Consider the following 18,418-nt stretch of genomic DNA (forward strand, 5'->3'; position numbering starts at 1 on the left):
CCTCAAAACGGTTTTGCTGGAATCCATCTCAAAGTTTAGTTTCAATAATCTTAATTTGGTAATTTAAGAATTCAGAAATATTTTAAAGCAATCCAAGATTAATTCACTTTAAAATGTGATAGTTGGGAACAACAAAGCTAGTAACAAAACACTTGCAGTTCCCAGTAGTTACTGTACAGCGCATACAACGGTGAACCCAGCGGACCAAGCCAAGATGGCTTTAGAATAAAAAATGGATGACAAAAATAGTTACACACAGACACTCCCATAAACTCTACAAACATATTTTTGTATTTTCTTTGGTGCCCATTACAAATATATGAATCACTTAGCATCAAATTCTGACTCAAATGATCTATTTTTTGTTAGTTTTACTTTATTTGGCATAAAAACAGACAAACTGCTCTAAGGTGGAAGTACAGAAAAAAAAAATTCTTCATGTGCCATAGATTCCCATTACAGTCTAGAAATACCAGAATACAGAATTAGTTCTGTCATCAATGCAAAGACACTTAACATTCAGACCAGGACAGACACACAAACCTACAGCAACCCTCCTTACACAGCTGAAACACCCAGGAACAATTTACAAATGCACATTTATTGTCAATGAGGCCCGTTTAGCTGTATCTGCTCGGCATTCAAAGCTCATCATTATGCGCCGCTCATGAAATGCCTTTTGTCTTGGTAGTTTAACGTTTGGTTGAAAGGATGCTTTGTGCAGCAGTGGGACAGAATGTGCCTGTCTTCCTGTCTACTTGCTAGGCATGGCAGCAGCTTCGGCTCCATCAGGCTTGGCCTTGCTGGATATGGAGTAATGATAAGTCCTCATGGACTCCTCGACCTTCTTGAAGTCGGGGCGATCCTCGTGGCTGGAAAGAGAGGGAGAGAAAGGAGAATGTGAGAGATCTTGGTTTAGCATGCTGAAAGTGATAAATAAAACTTTAATTATTATCAATCTGATAATACAAGGCTCGTACAGCAGCATTTATGTCAACTCAGACTATGACTTGCTGCATGTTTGAAAACAAATCTGACTCAATTTTTGGAACTTCGCAGCAATCAAATAAAAATTATGCAAACTATAAATGTTGTCTACACTTTCTTTTTATTTGGACTTTTTCTTGTTTCTACTTGTCTAAGGATGGAATAAGATAATCATTTGTTTCTTTATTTTACAGATTTTTAGATTATATCTCTAAGCCTGGAGAAACTATTCAGACCCATTGAACTTTCCTATAATTGATCAAAAAGTTGCTGTTTAGTGTATTTTCTTGAGGTTTACGTGACACACGGACACATGCATCCCTGCCATCCCAGCCTCAAATCTTCTGTAGGCTGCAACAAGTTTTCTAGGATATATTTATCTCCTTCTACCTTCCCATCAACTCTACCCTGAGGGTGCTCCAGTTGATTTTTTTTCCACCTGGAAAGTCAGAATTTCCCAGTTCCAAGTACAACTGGAATGCAGCATCAATTACTGGGGTAGTTGGTTGCACTGGGTTTAGTTAATGCCAAAATGAAAGGGACTGACAACTAATCCACTCCATGTGATTCAGATTTTAATTTGTAAAAATCCGTTAAATTATTTCCCCTCTTTTTCACAGCTTTTGGTCTGTCTCAGAAAATCCAGATAAAATACACTAAACCAGTGGTGCCCAAACTTTTACGCATGGAGGGAAAAATGTCAAGTTGCAACTATTTTTAGGACTTTAATTATAACTGCAAAAACTTGAATATTTTTATGTTTACTTAATAAATAAACAAACTAAGCACACAATATTTTAATGAAATAAGCAACCACTTCTTTGTAGATTTAAAATAAAAAAGGGTCTTGCAGGTTTGCCAGATTAAGACAAAAACAGCAAATCACATTCTTTATTTTTTCATCTTTTACTGGATTTTTTTTGTCTCTTTCTAATGACAAAAAAAAAAGCTTATGGCTCACTCTTGCTTTATTTTCCAAAGTTCATTAAAAGGGCGTTCCCAAGTCTGCCTTTTAGTAAAAGCCACTGGATGTTTTTGGTCAATATTACTAATAAATTAAATGAAAAGCAAAACCTTGGATGAATAGTTTGTGTTACACATTACATTTTCCATTTGAAGATTTTAAAATGTAGATCTGCATCAAACCAATTCTAGGATATTCTTGAAATGTGATCAAGGGCACTTTGTACATCCTTACATTAAACTTTTAATGGGTATAAATATTTTGCGAGGCTCTGTATGTCAGTTGTGAGATGAAGAAGATTTGGTTTCTTACGACTGTGTCCAGCACTCTCTCATCAGTGTGTACATCCTCTCTGGACACGCTGGCGGACGCTCCATACGGCCCCCGTTGTTAATGAAGGCCGTGACCTCCTGACCTTTCATTTTCTGGAGAAAAATCAGAGAGTTAGGAGTTGTAGCATGACGTTTAAGAGTTCTTCAAATCCTGGTGAGAATCTTTCAGAAATTCACTCTCGCACATTTCTGTTACCTTGTAGGGTTTTCCTCCGTAGGTGAACGCCTCCCACATGGTGACACCAAAGCTCCATACGTCACTTTTACTGGAGAATTTGTGGAAGTTTATACATTCTGGAGCGTACCACTTCAGTGGCCATTTACCTGCTGTACGAGCCTGGGAACATCATTAATTGACAGTAAGCAAACACAACCAACAATTTTTCTTTTAAAGACTTCTTATTCCATTCAGTACTGACTATTAGGTCATGATTATTGTCTAGCATCCTTAAAGAAATGCATACTTTGTAGTAGTTGTCATCTGCTCCCAGCGCCTTGGAAAGCCCAAAGTCACTGATTTTGGCGAACTGCTGGTTGACCAGCAGGACGTTGCGAGCTGCCAGATCTCTGTGCACAAAGTTCTTCTCCTCCAAATACTTCATCCCCATCGATACCTGGTGCATCAGGTTGACGATGTCCTCCACAGACACAGTTTCCCTGAGACGGATACAAACAAGGTGAGTCTGAGCAATAACAATAGTCTGTCTTGAATGGAGGATTTGTGATTTTATGCTTTTTATTTTCTGTTTATCTTGGTTTGGTTTGGTTGTATTGCAGTACTTCTTCAAATATTGTTCTAGTTTGATGGCTTGGACTTGTTGTTCCTGCTGTCTCCACTAGATGTCCTCAGGTTCCTTCATGTGCTTCAGCTCTATGTTCATCTTTTGTTTCATATTTCTAATCCACTAACTGCTGCCATTCTTCCCAGTATATTTGCTCATCATCCAGTATTTTTACTTCTCAGATCTTCTGCTTACTTATTGTGTTAATTGTTTCTTACTTAATCTTTGGTTAATTTGAAAAAAATCGTGTCTTGTATCTGAAATTTGCCTTCTACAAATGTTCATTTGAGTACTTACCCTGACATAAGATAAGTTTATTTGTATAGTACATTTAAAAAACAAGGCAATTCAAAGTGTTTTAGGTTCAGGTCACAGTCCATCACTACACTGAAGCTGTGCGTTGACTAGTTTCTCTTTAGGTCCAAAGATAATAACTTCAGTTTTGTTTCTGATTAGCTGGAGAAAGTTTTGGCACATCCACACATTTACCTGTTCTAAGAATCTGTTTAGTGATTGGATGGGTTCTGAGTCACCTGGTGACATCGTAATGTAGAGCTGTTTGTCATCTGCACAGTTAATCTTATTTATTGTTATAACCAGAGGGAGAATGTAGATGTCAAATGGTACGGGTCCCAGGATTGAACATTGTGGTATCCCACATGTGACTTCTGTTCGTACTAGTGTACAAATATATTTTTTAATTGAGTGGTCTCCAACTGCAGTCCTCAAGATTTTACTGTCCTGTGGGTTTTAGATGTCTCTCTGCTCCCACAAAGATTTAATGAATCAGATCATTAAATTACCTCTACAACATACCACTAATTTGGTAAAAGGTATGAGTTATGAGTTATTCATATGAATCAGGTGTGTTGGAGCAGGAATGCATCTAAAATTAGTTTTAATTTCACACAAAGAGATACAGAAGTCACATTTGAAATACTGTGTGCAATTCTTTCCCATTTTTTGTTATAGACACTGCAAACATTTAATTTGTTTCCATTCAAATAATTAAAAACAAAAAATTATTTATTTTCTCCCTTATGTACTCACTTTTTGGCGGAGAGGAACCTGTTGAGGGGACCGGCTGCAGCCATCTCCATGACGAGCATCAGGTGCTCGGCGTTGCACAGGCCCAGCATGCGGACGATGAACGGGTTGTCCAGCTGGTGCATGATCTCTGCCTCCCTCATCATCTCATCCTTCACCACCTTTTCATTTTCACTCTTCAGCACCTTGATGGCCACATCTACCTGGCCTCTGAGGTTACAGAGTTAAATATTGTTGTTAAGCTGTTATAAATCATGTGGAATATTATTGCTGGTTTTGCAATAAATAGTGCTAATCTCACGATTCTTTCCTGAGGACTCCCTTCTTCACACAGCCAAAGTTTCCAGAGCCGAGTTCCACCTCGTCTATCATCAGCTGGTCCCGCTGGATGTTGAATTTCTTGATCTCATTCGGGTTGTGATATGGGTTAAATCCATCACAATCCATGGGCAGAAGGTCGCACTCTTTAGGCACAGAAGTAGCTGGTTTTGAGGTCAGCGCAGCAGCTGATAGAGGAATGAGATCTGTTCAGTGTGTTTATAAAAATAAGTTCCAAGTCCTAATGCTAGTTTTATTTTCATGTGTTCATACTGGGAACAGAGCATGTTCTATTTAAGAAAAAAAAATAGAATAAAATTGTATTAAAAGGTCAGTATTATGTGTTTTCTGGGCAAGTATTGCCCCTTTAGCTTGTGTTTGGGAGGCTTTGGGAGGTGCTTCATTAGTATTCCTTTTTCTTTTGGCTTGTTTTGAATTTAGTTTAGGCTAACCTGTCTTCTTTTGAGTGTTAACTGGGGTAAGTTGTACTGTGCTTTGTTTGTGAAACTACCTTTTTTGTAATAAACCATTTTAAATTTCACTTCTTTCTCTGGACACTTCTCTGAACCCCTAGACATTAGGGTTTTAACAATAGCACAATCAAGTAACTGTTACCTTCAGTTGTTACAAAAATGCTACATATATAAAAAGTGATACGCAGAAAGATTAAATAAATCTTGAAATAAATGAAAATATGATTGTCAATAGCAATATTTTATTTCAAGGGAATATTTAATAATAACAAAATGTATTTTGTTTATAAAATAATTGAGCAGATTCATTCAGTTTTGATGAAACTGCTCTCCATAGTTTGGTAATAAAAGCACTGCGTTACAATGTAAATAAATAACTGACCTCCAGGTGGTGGTGTGTATGGATTCCGTCGACCTCCACCTCGCCTCTGAAAGGAAAACATCCAGATAAATCTCATGGGTTGAAAAAAATGCTGAATTTTAACAGAGATGGATGTGAATACTTACTTCTGAAGGAACACTGGGTTTCTCTGAAACATTAAAGAGAGACAAATAAAAAAGTATCCATGCCTTTTGAACTTTTTCACACTTTGTCACACTACAACCACAAACACTAGTGTATCTTATTGAAATTTTATGGGATAATCTGGCACAGAAACATGACATAAATGTGAATGCATAGTTTTTAAATCTTTATATAACTGAAAAATGTGGTGCAAGTTTGTATTATAAACTTACACCACTGAAGAGGAAAGGTATTGTTAAAAGAACACAAGTCATGCAGGAGACAAACAAACAAACAAAGAAAAAAACATTGTGGTCAGTGGAGACCAACCCTATAAATTAGGCCTTTATTTAAAATGCTATCTATGTGTAATGGAAATATAATTCTCCATTTCACTCTAAACATCTCCGGTAGATATTGACTCTTTGCACGTGACGTCACGCTCTCCAGAACTCCGCCCACTCCGCCATGACGGACGTCAAAACAACCAATGCGCTCCTTTAGGCTAGTATAAAAACAGACATCTGTAACCTAATATTTCTTCTATTTAGTTGGTTTCTCTTTAAAAACTGTCATAGGGTGCTGCGCGGTCGGCTGCACAAACAGACAAGTGTGGAAAATCCAACTTGTCATTTTATTGTACAACTTTTAATGAGGAAAGATAAAATGGCGATGGATAGCAGCCGTTTAATAACAATGACAGTCCGCCGTCAATCATAACGACTGGCAGCCCTCGGTGTAATCACGGATTTGCAGCGAACACTTTTTACAAGGTAAGAAGATCAACGTTCATTTATTTTATAATTAGAAACATATCAAATATGGCATTATGGAGAAGGTACGAGTCTAACTGTTGGTAACCATGGAGACAATTCCGCACCGTCATGTAGCCTAGCATGTAAGAAAAAAACAAACTGGTTAGCTTCTCGTCTTTTGTATGTTTTTAATGCCGCTCCGGTGTAAAGGGAAACGCTATTTATGACATAGCGATATAAATCATGTGGTCTGAATTCAGGTAATGTCAGTAATTTGATCAACACGTCAGGAAGGACGGAGGATGCATGGGTTGGTTTCTAAGCTAGCTATTTCCAATTTTTGTAAATACCGCCGACTATGAGCCCCAACCAGGTGTGTTACGTTCACAGACAAATTAACTTGACTGGAGCAAGTAAAAGCCACGAATAAACAGGAAAAAACAACTTTGGAAAACAATTTCAGTTTCTCTGTTCAATACTTCTACGCCTCACTTCCGACGTCCAACATGGCGCCCTAAAAACTTCCAGATGTATTTCTAGTTAAAGTGTTGAAGACAGACGCATTTATTCCAAAACACGGATCCTCTTTTTGTCTCGGATAAAATCCCAATAAAATACATTTAAGTTGGAGGTCGTACTATGACAAAATGTGGAAAAATCTATGGGATGTGAATACTTTTGCTATTTATTACGGAGCCCTCTAGGGGACATGGGGAATTTTTTTTCTTTTGCGTTACCTCGCAATACTTTTGCGTTCCCTCGCAAAACTTTTGCGTTCCCTCGCAAAACCTTTTGCGTTCCCTCGCAATACTGTACTGGTCAGTTATGCAGCATAATTGAACACTGCAAGCCTTTCTTACGGTGGGCGCCGTACTTTATGCTTTAATATAAGGTTATGTGAGGTTTTTCCATGAATTTTAGTATCTTTTTGTGAAATATCTGAAGTTTTATATCTTTCTTTAAGATAGAAAGGCACCACAAACCTACGATATAAACAGAAACTTTCCGTAAGTAGGAAAGAAATAAAAATACATCCTAATTTGGACTATTTCTGAGTTATTATCGCGGGTAATAAATCATCTGACAGTTCTGATTGTGTCTCTGTTGTGTTCTAGTCTGAATGGTTTAAAGAGCTGCTTTCAGTGCCGCTCCATCTTAGCTTTAACAGACATAAACATGCAGGAAAAAATTGATTTTCAATCAGTGTTTTGCACCAAACAGTTAATAATAATAAACAAGTTTTCACTGAGGCTCTGTAAGAGCCATATGAATGAAATAAGTAATTATTGATATGACAGGAGCAGCGGCTTTGACACTTAGGTGTGTCGACGTGGGAGTGACGTCACCAGGTATGAATGGGAAGGATACTGGCTTTGTGTGTATTAGGAAGCTGTGATCGGGGCGGTAGTCCTTGCAAAGTTTGGAGCATAATCATCAAAATGGAATAAATCGATAAGTGTGACAGAACAAAGAAGAGGTTTGGAGTTGATTGATACACGGACAGATGAGATTCCCTGAGTTAACCCAGTGCGGTCCTTTACCATCATTAGTTTGTCGTGTTTTTAATAATAAAAACTTGTTAATAGTAAAAACTGTTTGGTGCAAAACACTGATTGAAAATCGATTTATTTTTTACTGCATGTTTATGTCTGTTAAGGCTAAGATGGAGCGGCACTGAAAGCAGCTCTTTAAACCATTCAGACTACGAACACAACAGAGACACAATCAAAACTGTCAGATGATTTATTACCCGCGATAATAACTCAGAAATAGTCCAAATTAGGATGTATTTTTATTTCTTTCCTACTTACGGAAAGTTTCTGTTTATATCGTAGGTTTGTGGTGCCTTTCTATCCTAAAGAAAGATATAAAACTTCAGATATTTCACAAAAAGATACTAACATTCACGGAAAAACCTCACATAACCTTATATTAAAGCAGAAAGTACGGCGCCCACCGTAAGAAAGGCTTGCAGTGTTAAATTATGCTGCATAACTGACCAGTACAGTATTGCGAGGGAACGCAAAAGGTTTTGCGAGGGAACGCAAAAGGTTTTGCGAGGGAACGCAAAAGAAAAAAAAATTCCCATGTCCCCTAGAGGGCTCCGTAATTTATAACTGAACAAGTACAACATGTTTTATTACGTTCTACAGTTTTGCCGTTGACGCAGGCCTCCCCGAGGACAGTTACCAGACCATCAGGCTTCATCTTCAGATACTCGACCAGCTGAACAGGCAGAGGAAGTTACAGTCATTTAAAGGTCTTGAGCTTCTGCAGAAATTAAAGGTAAAAAGAAAAAGAAAATGGAGGCTCTACCTGCCACAGTGTGTCAAACTTTGTACCCTCCGGCATAGCCAGCTTCCCTGATTTGTCCTGCTGGATCTGATAGTGGTAAGCCGTTTTCCCGTACATCAGAGAGAGAGCAAACGAATTAGCCTCCTTTCTGTCTCTGACACTAAAAAACACAAAAACAATAAAATTGCATAAAGATCTCAAATAATGACAGCTCAAAACATCAAGTGGCAACACAGAGAGGCAGAGCTGCCACATTGAGAGGCTTACAGAAACTTGCCGTCTGGCTGTGCTCCAGAGTAAAGCCTCCTTTCCCCTTCGACTCGAGTGATATTTCCGTGATACCAGGGCATCTGCTCATGGGCAGTGGTGGCAATCAGCTTCTCAAGCTGAGGAGCCTGACTGATGACAGCCTGCTCCATGGCTTCTCCCTGAACAAACGCAGCAGAAATATTAAAAGTGGCCCTCAACTCAATGTTTACACCCGCATGTGAAAATGGCTGCAAACAGATGCGCAACTGTACAGTACAACTGTACATCTTTGAAAAGTAGAAGTGGAGTGGAAGTTTCTGAATGATGAAACATTAGTCTTTTCCAGCAGCCATTGTACAGCCAGCTGACCAAAACGTGCAGGAACTCAGTTTGGATTCTTTGTGTTAGTAGATAATTTCTTATCGGAATGGATAATAACATGTGGGGTACCACGAGGTTCAACCCTGGGACACCTCCAGTTTAATATCTATATGCTCCCACTAGCTCAGGTTGTAACAACAAATAAGATTCGCTACTATAATTCTTCAAATAGTTATTATTCCAAGTCACTTAACAGAAACTAAACTGAAGTTATTATCTTTGGACCTAAAGAGGAACGATCTAGAGACGACGCACAGCTTCAGTTATTTCAGCTAGAGACCAGAGATCAGGCCTGAAATCTGGGTAAAGTGATGAACTCTGACCTGAACCTTCAGAGTCGCATAAAGACAGTTTTAAAGTCGGCCTTCTATCACTCCAGGAATAGATATGTTATCAAATATTTGATCAAATATTATCAAATATTTTTGATAATCCCATCTGATCTAAAATAGTGAATTTGACTTATTATCTGACAGTGAGAAAAAAATATTGTGTGTCAACATTCAGTTTTAGCTGTATGTGTACAAACAATGTGAGGAGGAGTGGCTCAAATCCCTGATGTGCAATGCTTTGGTGCAATAATATTTAAATGAAATTGTCATTAACATTGTGATTTTTTTTCTCTACCTGATCAAGGGTAACACTACTGGAAAGTGTTTCTCCCGGAGATATAATTTGCCTGATATGCCTGTGTTTTCCCCACATTAAAAACCAAAATGTCTTACCCTATGTCATACACATTCCATTTTTGTTCCATTAAGTAAATGTACTCAAATTAAAGTTTGAAATTGTCTAAATTTCATGATGAGTTTAATCAGCTGCAGATAAATTCAGTGTAGATCTTTTAGGGTGTGTATACTGCAAAACCACGAAATCTTACCAAGCATTTTTGGTCTAGTTTCTAGTGCAAATATCTTATAGTTTGTTTAATATTGATGAAGAAGTGTTAGTACTGGCAGATTATTTCACATATAACACTGAAAAAAATGCCTTGTAATATGTAAAATAATATGCCAATGGAACAAGTATTTTTTTAGTCACTATTAAGGAATTGTTGAGTTAAAGCAAGCATCTATATCTTGTTGAAAAGCTACTTATAAATTTTGTTTTATTTCTATTGTACTAAGATATTGGCAATAGAAACAAGACCAAAATCAGTTGGTGAGATCTTGTGTTTTTGCAGTGTATTTATAGATTTGTCTTAATTTTCTGGATTAGAAAGTAAATGAAAATATTTTTGCTTCACATTAAATTAGGTATCCTTAAACTGAGTAAAGTACCCAAAAACTGTACTCTATTAAAAGTAGCACTACTTCAATATATTTTTACTTAGGTGAAAGAAAAAAGTAGCTATCCAAGAAATTACTCAAGTAAGAGTGGAAAAGTACTTGGTAGGAAGTCTACTCAAGTACAAATTATCAATCTTTCCATATTTAAAAGTTACATAATATGACAGACCAAAATATAAAGTAAAATGGAAATTTTGGAATTTTAAGGACCAAAATGACAATAATTCATGCAAGTCACAAAAATAACAAAATCAGGCAACATATACATTTTCCAAATCAGTTTCTTTCGATAAAAAACGTAGAAAACAAAACCTGCAGGTGTGTGTCTGGATGTTTTGTTAAAACATTTTCGTTTTTCATTCAGTGGATAGAAAATCCATAAATTTCAGTAATAGTAGAGATACTTTATAGTAAAATTACTCAAGTAGAAGTAAAAAATTCCAGGGTAGTAAATTTACTCCTAAAAGAAATTTTTTTCAAAAAGTTACTCAAGTAGTAATTGAGTAAATGTAACTAGTTACTACCCAAGTCTTCCTTATCCTCAGTCCCAAGATCTCCAGTGTAGTACAAATAAAAGCCCTTAAAAAACAAGGAATTTGCAAGTCTTAAACAGAATGAGTGAATTTCGTGCCTCACCTCCAGGTTCCAGGTCTGCTTGACGTACTCCCTCAGCATGTTCTCCCTCATTTTGTCAAAAACGCCAACCTTTATGGGCATCTCCGGAGGACGCAGACATGGCTTCTTCAGGAGACACACCAGCCCGTCGGGGTCCTTGCTGTAAAACTCGCAGAGCTCCCCAGGGCCGCAGTGAGGCTTCCCTCCGGAGATGCAGTAAGTCCCGTTCATTTGTTTCTCTACGGTGTAGTGGTGAAACTCCAGATTCCAGACCACAGACAGGACATAGCCTCCAAGGCTGCGGAGGCACTGTCTCAACAGGAAGAGGCCGTCCGACATGCCGGCCAGCTTCAGGCTCTGCTCGGCGTCCGAGCGACTGATACTGCCGTAGAAGAAGGGCAGCTCGACCGCGGGGTCGATGGACATGTTGAGGCCTGGGAGGAGTCAATCTGAACCTGGTCTTGAAGTTCTGGACGAATATTGGTGAAGAAAACTGGATAGCAAGACAAAAAGAAAAGGATAATTTTGGAATTTAAATCCACTTTGTGTCACTCCTTATCTTCCTCTATCTATCATACTCATCTGTTTCAGTTAATTTAGAAAACAAAAAAAATGTTTAAGAACGAAACGTGGACAGAATCCCCAAATGTTCCACTCAAGTAAGAGTAGCACTACTTCAAGATAATTTTACCAAGTTATTTGGGTCTAGTTTATAATGCAAATATCTTAGTTCACCTGAAATAAGACAAAACTAACTTACAAGTAACTTTTCAGCAAGGAATATCAGCTTGTTTTAAGTCAATGATTCCTTAACATTGATGAAAAAGTACAAGTTCCATTGGCAAATTATTTCACTTATAATAAGATATTTTCCCCATGAAATAATCTGCCTATGGAACAAGTATTTTTTTCGTCAATATTAATTAACTAATGACTTAAAACAAGCTGCTATTTCTTGCTCTTTTCAGGTGTATTAAGATATTTGCACAAAAAACTAGACCAAAAATACTTGTTAAGATTTTGTGTTCTTGCCATGTAAAGTGAAAGTAAAAAGTAGCTGCCCAAGAAATTATTCAAGTAAGAGTAAAAAAGTACTTGGTAAAGTCTACTCAAGTACTGAGTAACTGATCAAATCATTAATCATTTAATATTTAAAACTTACATCATCAGACGGACCAAAATATAAAGTTAAGTGGAAATTTTGGTATTTTAAAGATGAAAATGACAATAATTCATAAAAGTAACAAAAAATAACGAAATCCAGCAAAAGAAAATTTTTCCAAGTCAGTTTTTTTCAATAAAAATCTTAAGCGACTTTTAACAAAACCAGCAGGTGTGTGTTCTTTGTCTGGTGAACTTTTGGTTAAAACATGTTTGTTCTTCATTCAGTGGGTAGAAAATCCAGAAATTTTATTCAAGTAAGAGTAAAAATACTTCATAGTAAAATTACTAAAGTAAAATTAAAAACCACAAAGTAAAGTTTCTTTTTCTTCCAAAAAGTTACTCAAGTAAATGTAAATCTAAAACGACACCCTCACCTCTTTTTATTCTGGTTTGCTGTTGGGTTCCAGGTCAGACGGCCGCTCTAAGTCGAATCGCGTCTTTCGGGAGTTTTAGCTTAGCGGCGAGGAGCTGGGAGGGGAATTGTACGTCTGGATGAGACATTCAGCTTTAAACACCCACACTTTAAGATTGCATGTAGTTTGCAGATTAACAAACTGGCGACAAAGCCACAACAGGAAACTGCAGTCCGCCCTCACAGCCTCATTTCTCCAGCAAGTCGCTCTTCCGTTGAACAGGTGCTCTTTGGTTCTAGATGATTCCCTCTGCTTCAGAGGGTTCAGTGTTTATAAAAAATAAATCCCTTTCATCAGAAAGTAATTCACTGCCTGGGGATAAATTAAACCTAAATACTTCTAAACCGTATTTGTGCGTATTGACTTGGGAATTTGAGGTAAACTTGGTGTCGTCTAACATGACGACAGAAAAGATTAAAATCATGCAGTCTGGAAAATTTCCGTGATAGAAGAATGAACCTGCAGGTTTCAGCCAGAAACGATCACAATGCAGATTCAGCTGCTTAAAAACTCACAAAGGAAGTCTTGAGAAAGGTAAACGAAGATAAAAATCGAAATTGAGATTTATTGTTAATCGACTCAAACCATTAAACCAAAAAACAACCAATGAGCTCTTTGTTCGAGGTTTTGTATCTTTAAAAGCATCGAAACCAGTTGGGCTTTTTTTTTTTTTCTTTTTAAAGTTTTGTTTTGGAAAGTTTTGCTCACTCATATCTTTGCCTCAATGCCATCCACATCACCATTTTCCATTTTCAGTTTAAAAGGAAACGCTTTTATCACTCGAACAAGGAAGCTGCCTTGTTTTCACATGCAGATAAAATTTTTAAAAGATAAGAAAATGCTAAAAAAAACCAAGGTGTTTGACCACAGTTTCCTAACTTTACATTTGAGTTAGTACCCACATCCACAGTGGACAACCAAACCTAACGGAACAGCTGCCACATGAAGCAAGACTCCACTGTGGCTTGACCTCCCAACTCGCCACAACAAAGACAGCCAGACGCTGCAGCGCGGACACAAACAAGCCTGGATGCTGCACCAGAAAACAACCCAAAGAAAAAAAATACACAAATCAGCTGCTTCTTTAAGAGCTTTGGGGGTTTGAAAAGAATTGAACTTGGCCATGCTACTACATGTGACAGTAACCTTCACCTAAACCCTGACAGAGCAAATGCTGTAAGCCTCTAAGGGTTTGTATTTGTTATCAAATCTGTGTGTAAGTAACTCTTAAACTTCATTTATTTATTTTTTCTTCACTCTGAACAACATTCAGTTAAAAACTAGCAGAATAAGAAAAGTAATTTTAGACTAAAAGTTCAGTCCTTTAATCATAAATTGCTTTTTTAAGAATCATCAGTCTATTTTTTATTAATAAATCATCATACTTAGACTTTGTTTTTTTTAACTAATGGAAAAAAAAGAAACATAATTATTAATAGTTAATAGTTACATAAGCCAGACAGTGATTCTGCCCCTCTTCCAGTGTGCATGCAAAATGCTTTGTGGGGAAGAAAACCAGCGTTGCATTGAACCCTGAACCAGAGATGGGGACTTCAGACTTGAGTTGCACTTCAGTCACAAAAATAAGACCTCAAACTCAAATTAGACTTTCTCCTTAAAGACTTTTGTCTTGACTTGAACCTCACCGCCCATAATGTCCTGGGGTTTCAGCAAAACGACGACTAAATTCGCAGACAGTGCTACAATAAACAACGAAACTGCTTAGATTGAAGGATATTCAAGTGTTAAAATGAACCATTGAGATTCTCACAGATGCTCTCCAGTGAATCTGGAATTGGGTAAATGTTGTTCTACGGATGTGCAAAGTTAATAGAGACATTTTCAAAAAAACTTCACATTAATGCTTTACTTTGTGTTTGTTACATAAAGTTCTAATAAAATACGTCGCAGTTTGTGGAAAAGGTTCATGCAAACTTGTGTGACATTAACACGGCCAGTCGAAAAAGAAAGTGAACTTAATAACCAACATTCTCAACCAGCGTTTTGAATGTTGCCTCCGTATTTTCATAATTACTCTGAGTTTGTAAAGTGGTGCACGATAAACCAACACACACAATAAAAGCAACAGCTAGGTGTCAGCTCCGAAATCATTTTTAAAAGCTGGAGACTGCACAATAAACCGCAAAAACAACAAGTGAAGCAAGCGAGGTGACACATGACACAGTTCCTGTGACAGCTTTGAACCCCAAAACTTGCGTGGTATCTGCCACCATGTCTGGAGGGAAAAGACGTTTTAAGGTGGAAAATGTTCGTACATTCCTCTAATATGCATCAGATATTTTCACAAAGGAGGTGTTGGAAAGTAAACTGATTGTGACTAAGCGAACGGTGAAAGGAAGACTCTAAATAAGTCTTCAAAAAGCAGAGGAGTATGCAAGTAGCAGAGAAGAAAAGCACCAGATCTGCTTGTTTTTGAAATATTAGAGCAAGCCTCCTTAAATGGGGCAAAAACCCATCAGCGAAAGATAATTATTTTACAGTAAATTAACATTTCAGGGTAACAACACTAATCTCGGGTTTGACAGGTTTTGTAAAACTGTAAAGGCAATTATCTGAAAGGGATAAATGTTTTATTTCATCCCTCCTAATGATGCAGAACTTTCAAACAACGTAAAATTCAAGAGATGCAAAGATAAGCTAAGATTGGCTTTAGAGACGATAAAAAAATTTGCTAGCAATAACAACAAGAAGGAACAAACAAACGACAAAAAGCCACATGTGAAAATAGGCAACATAGGCAAAGAGCAATTCTACACAACTACAAGCAAATGTAAATTTTGAAAATTATAAACAATACATTAATGCTTTGAGCTTAATGCTAACATACAGATATTTGCTATCATAAATGTTCTATAGGTTAAGTGGATGATAGAGGTTTTGATGCTAACTTTGCTAAATTATTTTTGAGATCATTTAGCTGTTTAATGTATAAATAAGTAGGTAACTCAGGGAAAAAGCTGATTTTACACAATGCAAGCAAATATAGATTTAGAAATGTTTAAATAATATGAACATTAAGCAGAAGAAGATGGGTGAATGAACATTATTGCTTTGAGATTGATGCTAACATAGATGTTGCTGGCTTAAATATTCTGTAGGTTCAAATGTATGGTTGATAAAAGTTGTGATGCTAATGTTGCTAAATTATATTTTGAGAACATTTAGCTGTTTAATGTGTACATGTAACTTTAGGAAAAATGGAAATTGAGACAACTACAAGCAAATACAGATGTTGAAAGTTGTTAAACAGTATCTACGTTATTGCTTTGAGCTGGATGCTAACATAGATGTTTGCTAGCTTAAGTGTGCTGTAGGTTCAAATGTTTGAGTGATAGGAGTTGTGATGCTAACGTTGCTAAATTATATTTTGAGATCATAAAACTGTTTATTACATGCACATAAGTAGGTAACTCTGGAAAAGAAAAAGATTTTACAAAACAACAAGCAAATACAGATTTTGAAAATTATAAACAATATCTACATAATTGCTTTGAGCTTGATGCTAACGTACAAATGTTTTCTAGCTTAAATGTTCTGTAGGTTCAAATGTTTCGATGGTAGAAGTTGTGATTCTAATGTTGCTAAATTATATTTTGAGAACCTTTAACTGTTTTATATCCATAATTTTTATACTTTTATGACTTGTATTTATATATTAAGCACTGTAAATATGATGCGGTGGGAAATGTGCTGGTGTTAAGCAGACGCTGAGACATAAGTTATTTTTTGTATTTCTGCTGGCTGGAGAGAAACAGATAATTACGAAGCAAGGTCACCGTAATCGGAAAAGGGATTTACCGCTTTATGTTTCCTCTTAAACTCTCTCTTTTGATGAGAATACCATCAGAAGGCTAAAGTAAGATTTGTTTTTATTTAATTACATAACTCTGATGAAGACATGGACACTGTAAAGTTTTTAGGTCATGATTGTTTGTGCTGCATTATCAGGAAGTCCGGTTGCTGTTATGTAACTCGAGCATTCTTCTTTAAACTTATATCGAATTTTGAATCTGCGTAGGTCTCCGACGACAAACAATCCCCACATTTGACTCTTTTTCTGGATTTGTTTTCTTATTTCAGTGAAGGGCATTAAAGATCTTGATGTGGGTGGATTTGGATAAGAAGCCAATCTGCTTATCAGATCAGAGGCTGAAATGACCCAAGCTGAACCATAATATCCTAAATCAGGGGAAACAATTGCCATTCAAATAAACTGTTGACTCAGCTCAAGTTGACACTTGAGATTGAAATCCACACAAAGGATTTTTTCCCCTCAATAAATCCTGCTGACCACAAACTGTTCAGTTATGTCAATTAGATTTTATAATTTGGAGGATTAATGAGTCAAATACCTTCCTGACATGAAGTAGTGTTAAATAATCTTAATAATACAAACAAACAAGAAGAAAAAAAACTCAAGCTTCCGATCTAAAATACATTCAGTAAGTTTAGAAAAATGTTACAACCTCTAAAAGACAAACGTGGGAATCTGGAGTCTGTTAAAATGTACCAGCTTTTGGTTTTCCATTCTGAGGCACAATGAAAGCAGCTATCTATAATCTGTGCAGGAAATTACAGCTTGTCTGAGCCAAAGCAACAATACTTTGGCAAAATTATGTAGTGAACACCTTTTTTTTTCTTTGTATACCTCATGCATAATTGAGTTATTTCTCTGATTGCAGAATGAACAAAATAGCATGATATAGATGAAAACATGCAATTCAGATGGTAAGAAATTACAAAATTCAATTTGATTTTGACATTTTTAAGCACCACTTTGTGAACGCCTTAATAAAATAAGTTTCAAGTGTTTTTTTTTGTTTGTTTGTGTGTATTTAATATAAAAAACACATTTCTTTTAAACAATCAGATCTAACAAAACCTACTTACATTTCAATGCTTCACAGCTGTGATGTTGCTTCTGAGACAAAGATGCATCTGCTGATCTGAGAGAAGCGCATGGTGTCGAGAAAAAGGGAGGTTAGAGAGAAACGACACACACACACACCCAGAGCCAAAGCAACCACCAGTCACACATGCACACAACGGCAAACTCATGCACAAAGATCAGCCATTAGATTGACTTCCACCTGTGACGCTCGAGCTGAGCTGTGCTACTCCCCACTTCTGCTGCTCACCAATAATCACTCGGTATTAGGGGAGATTGCTTCATTCTTGTTTTAGTTTTTTCTTGTGAATACATTGCCCACTTGTGGGAGGGTTTGTATAGCAGGAGGTGTTCCGTTTTTGGTGGATTTTCCCTTTATTTTTGCTTTCATGCTGAAAATTAGAGAAGAAAACAATTATTGGTGTGAAAGAAATGCTGAAAATGAATAAACAAACAAAACATCTAAACTTTGGTGCTTAGAGGGAGTTTTTATAAAATGTTTGAGTGTGAATTTCCAAGATAGTTGTTAAAATTGCCATTTTACCAATTTGACACTTGAACTGGTTGTGTTTTTCACATCATAATGTGACTTTTGATTTTTTCAGCGTACCTTTTCAAACAATGGATTTTGAATTGAACACTTATTAGCAAATAAAAGGGCAGAACTGTAGTTGAAAAGTGTTTCCTTTCTTTATAGCATGTGCTTGCTAGCATAAAAAAAATCACAGATTTTACTGATAATCACAGACGGAGTTGGCTGTCATATCCTCTTCAGTGTTGAGTGTCATATGTGACAATTGAAAAACAAATGGCACCGACTCACTAGAGCAGTGGTTCTCAAACTTTTTTCAGTGATGTACCCCCTTAAAAATATAATTTTAGTCAAGTACCCCCTGACACGGGCAAAACATTTTTGGAATAAAAAAGAGGTACAGTGCTG

The 18,418-nt window shown here is 36.7% G+C and overlaps 1 protein-coding gene and 1 long non-coding RNA gene across 5 annotated transcripts; one reads left to right on the top strand and one right to left on the bottom strand.

Annotated features, from left to right (window-relative positions):
• Nucleotides 1-270: 270 nt before the first annotated feature.
• Nucleotides 271-17,776, bottom strand: zap70 (zeta chain of T cell receptor associated protein kinase 70). Of its 4 annotated transcripts, XM_028028885.1 has the most exons (15): nucleotides 17,681-17,776; nucleotides 17,481-17,536; nucleotides 12,531-12,624; nucleotides 11,014-11,485; nucleotides 8,726-8,886; nucleotides 8,480-8,618; nucleotides 8,308-8,389; nucleotides 5,411-5,433; nucleotides 5,286-5,331; nucleotides 4,414-4,618; nucleotides 4,116-4,322; nucleotides 2,748-2,940; nucleotides 2,480-2,620; nucleotides 2,264-2,376; nucleotides 755-872 (listed from the first exon to the last, which is right to left on the bottom strand). In XM_028028885.1, exons 4-15 carry the CDS (start codon nucleotides 11,416-11,418, stop codon nucleotides 755-757), a joined length of 1,833 nt encoding a protein of 610 aa, XP_027884686.1. In that variant the 5' UTR covers nucleotides 11,419-11,485; nucleotides 12,531-12,624; nucleotides 17,481-17,536; nucleotides 17,681-17,776. The 4 variants fall into 4 exon arrangements, with proteins under 4 accessions (XP_027884685.1, XP_027884686.1, XP_027884687.1 ...); XM_028028886.1 differs by having other exon boundaries at nucleotides 12,531-12,644; nucleotides 17,481-17,723; XM_028028887.1 differs by lacking the exon at nucleotides 12,531-12,624 and having other exon boundaries at nucleotides 17,681-17,699.
• LOC114151580 (uncharacterized) lies at nucleotides 5,951-11,147 on the top strand. Its single transcript, XR_003596961.1, has 3 exons — nucleotides 5,951-6,181; nucleotides 8,317-8,449; nucleotides 11,020-11,147. It is a non-coding gene; the product is annotated as an uncharacterized LOC114151580 (long non-coding RNA).
• Nucleotides 17,777-18,418: the final 642 nt, after the last annotated feature.

This window comes from Xiphophorus couchianus, chromosome 9, assembly GCF_001444195.1.
Source record: "Xiphophorus couchianus chromosome 9, X_couchianus-1.0, whole genome shotgun sequence".
Lineage (NCBI taxonomy): Eukaryota > Metazoa > Chordata > Actinopteri > Cyprinodontiformes > Poeciliidae > Xiphophorus > Xiphophorus couchianus.

Bases quoted from the DNA above. Each gene is read 5' to 3' on its own strand.
- zap70 (XM_028028884.1), bottom strand. From the start codon at position 11,418: ATGTCCATCGACCCCGCGGTCGAGCTGCCCTTCTTCTACGGCAGTATC. The intron at 4,323-4,413 runs GTGAGATTAGCA...CTGTAACCTCAG, and splicing joins GGAGTCCTCAGGAAAGAATC to AGGCCAGGTAGATGTGGCCA. The intron at 2,377-2,479 runs GTAACAGAAATG...ATTTTTCTCCAG, and splicing joins ACGGAGGAAAACCCTACAAG to AAAATGAAAGGTCAGGAGGT.